This window comes from Rana temporaria, chromosome 13 (assembly GCF_905171775.1).
Source record: "Rana temporaria chromosome 13, aRanTem1.1, whole genome shotgun sequence".
Lineage (NCBI taxonomy): Eukaryota > Metazoa > Chordata > Amphibia > Anura > Ranidae > Rana > Rana temporaria.
This window is the reverse complement of record NC_053501.1, coordinates 9,484,135-9,494,735: the sequence shown is the minus strand read 5'-3', so window position 1 is coordinate 9,494,735 and position 10,601 is coordinate 9,484,135. Positions and strand designations below refer to the sequence as shown.

At 53.3% G+C, this 10,601-nt stretch overlaps 1 protein-coding gene across 1 annotated transcript in view; it reads left to right on the top strand.

Annotated features, from left to right (window-relative positions):
* The first annotated feature begins 1,179 nt into the window (after positions 1-1,179).
* The window catches only part of RPS6KA5 (ribosomal protein S6 kinase A5), a 98,498-nt gene continuing 89,076 nt past the window's right edge, over positions 1,180-10,601 (top strand). The window contains exon 1 of the mRNA XM_040333907.1: positions 1,180-1,321. Coding sequence (XP_040189841.1) covers positions 1,264-1,321 — 58 coding nt within the window. The 5' untranslated portion in view covers positions 1,180-1,263. The remainder of the gene's footprint in view (positions 1,322-10,601) is intronic.

Below are 10,601 nucleotides of genomic sequence, written 5' to 3'. Positions count from 1 at the left end.
CACCTCATCCCTTTAAAACTGAACACATATTAATTACACAGGTTCTGTGGCTGATTAAGGTGGTAATTAAACTCACTTGGTGCCTTATGTGCATTAAATTAGCCCCAGAACCTGTGTAATTCATATGTGTTTGGGTTTAAAGGGATGAGGTGGCAACCCTACGCGGGAACGACGGCCATACTTAACATTGGCTGCGCCTCCTAGAAGCAGGGGTAACTATACCCTGGAAAAAGCCGAACGCAAACGACGTAAAAAAAAAAAAGCGTCGGGCGGTCGTTCGTTTCGGAATCGGCGTATCTCCTCATTTGCATAATCGTCGCGTAAATAAACCGAAACGCCACCTAGCGGCCGGCCTGGAATTGCAGCCTAAGATCCGACGGTGTAACACAGTTACACCTGTCGGATCTTAGTCATATCTATGCGTAACTGATTCTATGAATCAGGCGCATAGATACGACCGACGAAACTCAGAGATACAACGGTGTATCAGGAGATACACCGTCGTATCTCTATGTGAATCCGGCCCATTGTGTTTGAACAGTTGCTGCGCAAATGTTGTGCGACGTAAAAAATTGCAATGACCACCAATTTATTCTCTAGGGTCTCTGCTAAAAAATATATATGTAATGTTTGGGGGTTCTGAGTAATTTTCTATCACGAACTGCAGATTGTGACACGTATGTGAGAAGATATGGATGATATGGGACGGTATTGGAGTGAAGTAGATGTATGGAGTTTGTGTGTGTGACAGTATACGGGGTTGCGGAGCACACAGGTCCTCACACGCCCGCACAGACACACATATGACAGGACGGTGTCTGGTCTGACAGGATTCTGACTGAAAAAGGCGGGAACTCCCCTCACGAAGAGACAACCCTTGCCAGCCAATAGCCTAGATTCCCAGCGAGCCAAGCAGCGAAAGAGAAAGGCTTAAGGGGCGGATCTATAGTAACCTTGCAGCCAATGAGATCTCTCAGGCATTTGTTGACGTCCAGGTCGCCCCGCCCACTCCTCCATCAACCTGGAGCTTGCAAGGAAGGGAATCTCTGGGGCGCGCCGGGCACCGCCCACCTATTGGAGGCTCCGACCAATGGGAGCAGAGCAGGTTGTGCAGGTTAGGTAGTGCTGGCTAGAAGGGGTTGGGTTGCACCGTGCCGTAGTGGTGCGGGGAGGGGGGGGGCAGAGCGGAGCCCGGGGGGTGAGGAGGACGGAGGAGGGGCAGCGCGGCATTCCTGTCACCGGAGAGACGGTTTACGGTGTGACATGGAGGGGCCCTCCCAGGAAGGTGACCTGCTCACTGTGACCCATGAGCTCCGGAGCGGTGAGTGCTGAGGAGACCCCCCATCCCCCAACCACTCACTGTGTGACCAGCAAGAGTCAGCCCCGCCCACTGGTGTGCCCCTCCCACTAATGTGACACCCCCTCCCCCTGTACCCCCAGACTAAGTACCTCTCCCCCATATATACATTAATGGGGTTACCCCCCCCATCCACAGTGCCACTTACCCCCCCCCCTCCACCCCAGTGCCACTTACCCCCTCCACCCCAGTGCCACTTACCACCCCCTCCACCATAGTGCCACTTACCCCCTCCACCACAGTGCCACTTACCACCCCCTCCACCACAGTGCCACCCCCTCCACCATAGTGCCACTTACCCCCCTCCACCATAGTGCCACTTACCCCCCCACCACAGTGCCACTTACCACCCCCTCCACCATAGTGCCACTTGCCCCCCTCCACCATAGTGCCACTTGCCCCCCTCCACCATAGTGCCACTTGCCCCCCTCCACCATAGCGCCACTTACCCCCCTCCACCATAGTGCCACTTACCCCCCCAATCCACAGTGCCACTTACCCCCCTCCACTATAGTGCCACTTACCCCCCCCCATCCACAGTGCCACTTACCCCCCCCCTCCACCATAGTGCCACTTACCCCCCTCCACCATAGTGCCACTTATCCCCTCCACCATAGTGCCACTTACCCCCCCCCCCACCACAGTGCCACTTACCCCCCTCCACCCCAGTGCCACTTACCCCCCCCCCACTACTATAGTGCCACTTACCCCCCTCCACCATAGTGCCACTTACCCCCCTCCACCATAGTGCCACTACCCCCCCCTCCACCCCAGTGCCACTTACCCCCCTCCACCATAGTGCCACTTACCCCCCCCTCCACCATAGTGCCACTTACCCCCCCTCCACCATAGTGCCACTTACCCCCCCTCCACCATAGTGCCACTTACCCCCCCTCCACCATAGTGCCACTTACCCCCCTCCATCATAGTGCCACTTACCCCCCCTCCACCACAGTGCCACTTACCCCCCCCTCCACCACAGTGCCACTTGCCCCCCTCCACCATAGTGCCACTTGCCCCCCCCTCCACCATAGTGCCACTTACCCCCCTCCACCATAGTGCCACTTACCCCCCCTCCACCATAGTGCCACTTACCCCCCCTCCACCATAGTGCCACTTACCCCCCTCCACCATAGTGCCACTTACCCCCCCCCCACCACTATAGTGCCACTTACCCCCCTCCACCATAGTGCCACTTACCACCCCCTCCACCATAGTGCCACTTACCACCCCCTCCACCATAGTGCCACTTGCCCCCCTCCACCATAGTGCCACTTACCCCCCTCCACCATAGTGCCACTTACCCCCCCCCCCCACCACTATAGTGCCACTTACCCCCCTCCACCATAGTGCCACTTACCACCCCCCTCCACCACAGTGCCACTTTCCACCCCCCTCCACCACAGTGCCAATTACCACCACCACAGTGCCACTTACCCCCCCCCCCCCCCACCATAGTGCCACTTACCCCCTCCACCACAGTGCCACTTACCCCCCTACATAGTGCCACTTACCCCCCCCCCCCTCCACCATAGTGCCACTTACCCCCTCCCCCTCCACCATAGTGCCACTTACCCCCTCCCCCTCCACCATAGTGCCACTTACCCCCCCCCCCTCCACCATAGTGCCACTTACCCCCCCCCCTCCACCATAGTGCCACTTACCCCCCCCCCTCCACCATACTGCCACTTACCCCCCCTCCACCATACTGCCACTTACCCCCCCTCCACCATACTGCCACTTACCCCCCCTCCACCATACTGCCAGTTACAGTACCACTGACACGTACCCCCCCCACAGTATCACTTACCCCCCTCCTTCATAGTGCCACTTACCCCCCTCCACCATAGTGCCACTTACCCCCCCCCCCCCTCCACCATAGTGCCACTTACCCCCACCCCTCCACCATAGTGCCACTTACCCCCCCCTCCACCATAGTGCCACTTACCCCCCCCTCCACCATAGTGACACTTACCCCCCTCCACCATACTGCCACTTACCACTGACCCCCTTACACAGTGCCACGCACCTCACCTACACAGTGCCACTGACCCCACCCCTCTTCAAAGTACCACTGACCCCCCCCCCACACACACACACAGTGCCACTGACCCCCCCTACACAGTGCCACTGATCCCCATTATACAAAGTGCCACTGATCGCCCCCCACACTTTCACAGTACCACTGAGCCCACCCAACCAACACACACGGTGCCACGGATGCTCTTCCCTCTACACAGTGCCACTGACCACACACACAGTGCCACTGACTCCCCCCCCCCTACACAGTGCCACTGATTCCTTTTCTACAAAGTGTCACTGACACCCCCCTACACAGTGCCACTGACTCCACCCAACCAACACACACAGTGCCACGGTTGCCCTCCCTCCCCTCTACACAGTGCCACTGACCCCCCTTTCTACACAGTGCCCCCCCTACACTTACACAGTGCCACTGCCACTCCCCTACACAGTGCCACTGCCACTCCCCTACACAGTGCCACTGACCCCCCCACAAAGTGCCATTGACGCCCCTCTTTACACAGTGCCACTGACCCCCTTTTCTACACAGTACCACTGAGCCCACCCGACCAGCACACACAGTGCAACGGATGCTCTCCCCTCTACACAGTGCCACTGACCACACACACACAGTGCCACTGACCCCCCCGCCTACACAGTGCCACTGATTCCTTTTCTACAAAGTGCCACTGACCCCCCCGCCTACACAGTGCCACTGATTCCTTTTCTACACAGTGCCTCTGACTCCACCCAACCAACACACACTGCCACGGTTGCCTGCCCTCCCCCTCTACACAGTGCCACTGACTCGCTTTTCTACACAGTGCCACTGAACCCCTTTCTACACAGTGCCACTGACTGCCCCCCCCTACACTTACACAGTGCCACTGCCACTCCCCTACACAGTGCCACTGCCACTCCCCTACACAGTGCCACTGACCCCCCCCACAAAGTGCTATTGACACCCCTCTTTACACAGTGCCACTGACCCCCCCCCCCTACAAAGTCCCACAGACACCCCCTCCTTACATAGTGTCACTGACAGCCCCCCCCACATACTGCCACAGACACCCCCCCTTGTCGTGCAGTGACCCCTGACAACCTCTTCTAGTGTGGTGACCCCTGAGTGGGGATGGGTTTTGTTCTCTCAGTTATTATAGATTATTGAGGGAAGATCTGGACATACACACAGTACAGGACCGCACAGTGACCGGCCTGCAGCATTCTGTGCACCGCACAGCGGCATGCGGTCCTTTAGTATCTCTGGATCTCATTCCCCCCCCCCCGATGACAGTGACTGGGGGGGGTGCTCTGGTTTTTATTCTTGCCTTTAATCAGGATTCTTCCCCTCCTGAGAGAATTGTAGATTCTGGGGCTGTGCGCGATTCCTAGGGCTGTGTGCGATTCTGGGGCTGTGTGTGCGATTCCTAGGGCTGTGTGCGATTCCTGGGGCTGTGTGCGATTCCTGGGGCTGTGTGCGATTCCTGGGGCTATGTGCGATTCCTGGGGCTGTGTGCGATTCCTGGGGCTGTGTGCGATTCCTAGGGCTGTGTGCGATTCCTGGGGCTGTGTGCGATTCCTGGGGCTGTGTGCGATTCCTGGGGCTATGTGCGATTCCTGGGGCTATGTGCGATTCCTGGGGCTGTGTGCGATTCCTGGGGCTGTGTGCGATTCCTAGGGCTGTGTGCGATTCCTGGGGCTGTGTGCGATTCCTGGGGCTGTGTGCGATTCCTGGGGCTATGTGCGATTCCTGGGGCTGTGTGCGATTCCTGGGGCTGTGTGCGATTCCTAGGGCTGTGTGCGATTGCTGCATCTGTACTCTGTCTGTGCAACTATATCGTTACATTTATTGCAATACCAAATTACTAACAACAGCTGAGGCACGGCTTCCATATACTTCATATAATAAACTGCGTCAACATCATATATTATATTATCAGCCGTTCATCCAAAAACTCCCACAATTCCAATCATTGGAAGAAATTGGCCCCCTAACTGGAGATATGAATAGTGATATGGAGGATGTTTAGCTCAGTGATAGTAGCGTTTTCGTAGTTAAAGATGTTGCGCGGCTAAATAATTAGACACTAAGGGCCAGATTCACATAGAACTGCGGCGGCGTAACGTATCGTAGATGCGTTACACTGCCGCAAGTTTTCATCGCAAGTGCCTGATTCACAAAGCACTTGCGATGAAAACTACGCTGGCAGCCTCCGGCGCAAGGCGGGCCAATTCAAATGGGCGTGTGCCATTTAAATTAGGCGCGCTCCCGCGCCGGACCTACTGCGCATGCTCAGTTTCGCAATTCCCGTCGTGCTTTGCGCGCCGTGACGTCATTTTTTTTCGAACGGCGACGTAGCGTACTTCCGTATTCCCGGGCGTGTTACGCAAACGACGTTAAATTTTACATTTCGACGCGGGAACGACGGCCATACTTTAAACAGCAATACGATTGCTGAGTAAAGTTAGGGCAGGTCAAACGACGACTAACTTTGCGACGGGAAACTAGACTAGCAGCGACGTAGCGAACGCGAAAATCCGTCGGGAATCGCCGTCACTCCTAATTTGCATACCCGACGCTGGTTTACGACGCAAACTCCCCCCAGCGGCGGCCGCGGTACTGCATCCTAAGATCCGACAGTGTAAAACAATTACACCTGTCGGATCTTAGGGATATCTATGCGTAACTGATTCTATGAATCAGCCGCATAGATAGAAACAGAGATACGACGGAGTATCAGCAGAAACGCCGTCGTATCTCTTTGGTGAATCTGGCCCTTAAGCCCTGTACACACGATCGGTTTGTCTGATGAAAACAGACCGATGGACCGTTTTCATCGGACAAACCGATCGTGTGTGGGTGGGCCCCATCGGTTTGTTTTCCATCGGTGGAAAAAAAATAGAACATGTTTTAAAATTTTCCTATGGATAAAAAAACGATCGTCTGTGTGGAAGTCCATGGGTCAAAAATCCACGCATGCTCAGAATCAAGTCGACGCATGCTCGGAAGCATTGAACTTCATTTTTCTCAGCACGTCGTAGTGTTTTACCTCAGCACGTTGGACACGGTCGGATTTTTGACTGATGGTGTGTAGGCAAGACTGATGAAAGTCAGCCTCATCGCATATCCGACGAAAATATCCATCGGAATAGATTCCATCAGATATTCGATCGTGTGTACAGGGCTTTTGTATATACAGTATATGTATATTTGATGATCTGAATCATTTAATTGTGACAAATATACAAAAAAATAAAATAAAAACTCAAGAAGGGGCAAATACTTTTTCACAGCACTGTATAGATCTACTTCCCGTCCTTAGAACGTCCTCGGTTTTACGTATTTATACCGGGATGATGCTTACACTTACAGGCATCATCCCGATATTGAATTTTTCAGCCGGCGATTCCGTCTATAGCAGAAGTGATTGGAGTGGCTGAACAGCCAATTGATACATTTTTAGGGGGGGGAAGGGTTACCCCCCCCCCCATGGCTTACTTCTGCGGGTAGCGGAAGTGGGTCACCTGCCGACACCCTTCCCGGGCTCTACCATCCAATCGCGGAGCCTGGAAGCAATGCGACCGGCGACAGAGAGAGGAACTGATGTTGATCTCTCTCGTTCTCTCTCTCTCGTTCTCTCTCTCTCGTTCTCTCTCTCTCGTTCTCTCTCTCTCTCGTTCTCTCTCTCTCTCGTTCTCCCTCTCTCTCGTTCTCTCTCTCTCTCTCGTTCTCTCTCTCTCTCGTTCTCTCTCTCTCGTTCTCTCTCTCTCGTTCTCTCTCTCTCTCTCGTTCTCTCTCTCTCTCGTTCTCTCTCTCTCTCGTTCTCTCTCTCTCTCGTTCTCGTTCTCTCTCTCTCTCGTTCTCTCTCGTTCTCTCTCTCTCGTTCGTTCTCTCTCTCTCGTTCGTTCTCTCTCTCTCGTTCGTTCTCTCTCTCTCGTTCGCTCTCTCTCTCTCGTTCGTTCTCTCTCTCTCGTTCGTTCTCTCTCTCTCGTTCTCTCTCTCTCGTTCGTTCTCTCTCGTTCTCTCTCTCTCGTTCGTTCTCTCTCTCGTTCGTTCTCTCTCTCGTTCGTTCTCTCTCTCTCGTTCGTTCTCTCTCTCGTTCGTTCTCTCTCTCTCGTTCGTTCTCTCTCTCTCGTTCGTTCTCTCTCTCTCGTTCGTTCTCTCTCTCTCGTTCGTTCTCTCTCTCTCGTTCGTTCTCTCTCTCTCGTTCGTTCTCTCTCTCTCGTTCTCTCTCTCTCGTTCTCTCTCTCTCGTTCTCTCTCTCTCCCTCGTTCTCTCTCTCCCTCGTTCTCTCTCTCCCTCGTTCTCTCTCTCTCTCTCTCTCTCCCTCGTTCTCTCTCTCTTTCTCTCTCTCTCTCCCTCGTTCTCTCTCTCTTTCTCTCTCTCTCTCTCCCTCGTTCTCTCTCTCTCTCTCGTTCTCTCTCTCTCTCTCTCTCTCTCGTTCTCTCTCTCTCTCTCGTTCTCTCTCTCTCTCTCTCGTTCTTTTTCTCTCTCTCGTTCTTTTTCTCTCTCTCGTTCTTTTTCTCTCTCTCGTTCTTTTTCTCTCTCTCGTTCTTTTTCTCTCTCTCTCTCGTTCTTTTTCTCTCTCTCTCTCGTTCTTTTTCTCTCTCTCTCTCGTTCTTTTTCTCTCTCTCTCTCGTTCTTTTTCTCTCTCTCTCTCGTTCTTTTTCTCTCTCTCTCTCGTTCTTTTTCTCTCTCTCGTTCTTTTTCTCTCTCTCTCTCTAGTTCTTTTTCTCTCTCTCTCTCGTTCTTTTTCTCTCTCTCTCTCGTTCTTTTTCTCTCTCTCTCTCGTTCGTTTTCTCTCTCTCTCTCGTTCTTTTTCTCTCTCGCGTTCTCTCTCTCTCGCGTTCTCTCTCTCTCGCGTTCTCTCTCTCTCGCGTTCTCTCTCATTCTACTCGTTCTTTCTGCACTGATTACTGTGTAATTGTGACTGGCAGGGAAGGGGTTAACAATGGGGGCTGAAGGGGTTAATATGTTTCCTATTGAGTGATTCTAACTGTAGGGGGGGACCCACAAGGGGAAGAGACCGATTTGTGTTCCTCTGTACTGGGAACACACATCGGTCTCCTCACCTCTGACAGGAGGTGGATCTGTGTGTTTACACACACACAGATCCACACTCCTGCCATGATCACGGCGTGGATAACCAATCAAAAACCCACTGGTCAATACCACATCTGCCCCTTGCCGTATAGAGTATATAATCAGCCATCGGGAGCAAGCGCGTCTACAGCTCAGTTTCCCTTGGCTCGGATTGAGCCTGCGCACTCTGGAGGGAACCATATAGATGGTAGGAACCAGCTCGCCAGAACACAGGCGCAATCCGAGCTGACGGAAATCTCTGAGCGGGAACAGCTGTTCGACAGCTATAGATGCGCTCGCTCCCGATGCCTGATTATAGACGCCGCCGATGCTTGGTAATACACGGCGCTCTATACTAAAGCTGCACGATTCTGGGGAAAATGAGAATCGCGATTCTTTTGCATAAAATGAAGATCACGATTCTCTCACGATTAAGAAGCGGTAGTAAATCCCGTTCTTGTCAATATTGCCCATGTTGTCACCATTGCCCATGTTGTCACCATTGCCCATGTTGTCACCCCTATCCATATATGTATACCCTCGCTCAGGCCCCCAGGTAGTACAATGGTTCTCTCTCTCTCTCTCAGGCTCCGGGTTACACAGAACCCCTCCGCCGGCCCTCACCTTGGTGCCCCCCCCCACCCCTGTCTTCTGCCTCCTCCAGCGGTAAAGCTCCGGCCGGGCTCCCCCAGCAGCTGCCCTCATCTCCCCGGCTCCGGTCAGCATTCTCTGCTCCGCTCCCTGTCTGGACTTAGGCCCTCTAGGAATCCTGGGATTGGTAGTTCTACAAGGAGACCTCCCCCTTCACTAACAACAGATCCCGGCATGCCATGCGGCGCAGCAGCGGGCGGCGGATGATGACGTTTCTCCTGCGGATTGGAGGATGGTGGTGATCCCTGCCCGGGTCATCCCGGGCGGGGAGAATCGAGATTGCGATTCTCTCCGCGATTAATCGTGCAGCTCTACTCTATACAGCAAGGGGCGGATGTGATATTGAGTAGTGTTTTTTTGATTGGTTATACATGCCCCTCTTTGCAGCAAGGGGCAGATGTGATATTGAGCAGACCTTTTTTGGGGGATGGTTTTCTTTATAAAATACACCTCTCACATCCGCCCCTTGCTGTATAGAGCGGCGTGTACTATAGTGCGCCGTGTATAATCAGGCATTGGGAGCGAGCTCGTCTACAGCTGACAATTGGCTGCTGAGGCTCGTAGATTTCCGTGGCCTCCTACTGCGCATGCGCCGCAGAGGCAGGAATCTATCCGATGGATGGAACCAGCTCGACAAGACACCGACACTCCTCTCCTCACACGCTGTCAGTGTGAGGAAAGAAATGCCAATAACCAGCATTTCCTGTTTACACTGTGATCAGCTGTGATTGGACACAGCTGATCACGTGGTAAAGAGCCTCCGTCATAGGCTCTTTACTGTGATCAGTCACACGCTGCTACGTATTAAAAACCACATCATTTGGCTGGTCATTCTAGTTTACAAACACATTCTTACAAATGCTGCCGTTACATATCACCCGTGCTTTACATAATAATATCTTTTGATAAATTCCAGTTGATCTTTAGACCCAAAATTGTTTCCTCTCAACGTGTTTTATGAACAATGTTCACTCCTCAGGAGATTAGAAACAATAGTTGCGAGTCTAGAATCCTATCCAGCCCATATAAAATCCGGGATCACATTGTAATGCAGAGGCCTTACCGGTGACCAGAGGTCGGGGGGGGGGGGGGTTACCCAGAGAGGATATCGCATACAGGGGGGGCTGAAGGTATATGTAAACCAGGAGTGCTCAACCTGGGGCCTTTGGACCTCAAACCAGGGAAGCACAATTCTATTACACCCTGCTGGTTTAGTGAGCTTTTGAAAGTGCATCACACTCGCAAGATTTATTAGAAGTCTATTGCAACGTGCCGCTAACTCGCAGGAGAGCCACACGTGCACTGCGCTGCAGCCATGGTGCAGGTAAACCGCAGCGCATCCTTGTGAAAGCAGCCTTATGCCGCGTACACACGATCAGTCCATTCGATGAGAACGGTCATCTGTTAACCCCTTAACGCCCGCCGCACGACTATATACGTCCGCAAAATGGCACGGACAGGCAGAAGGGCGTATATATATATGTCCTT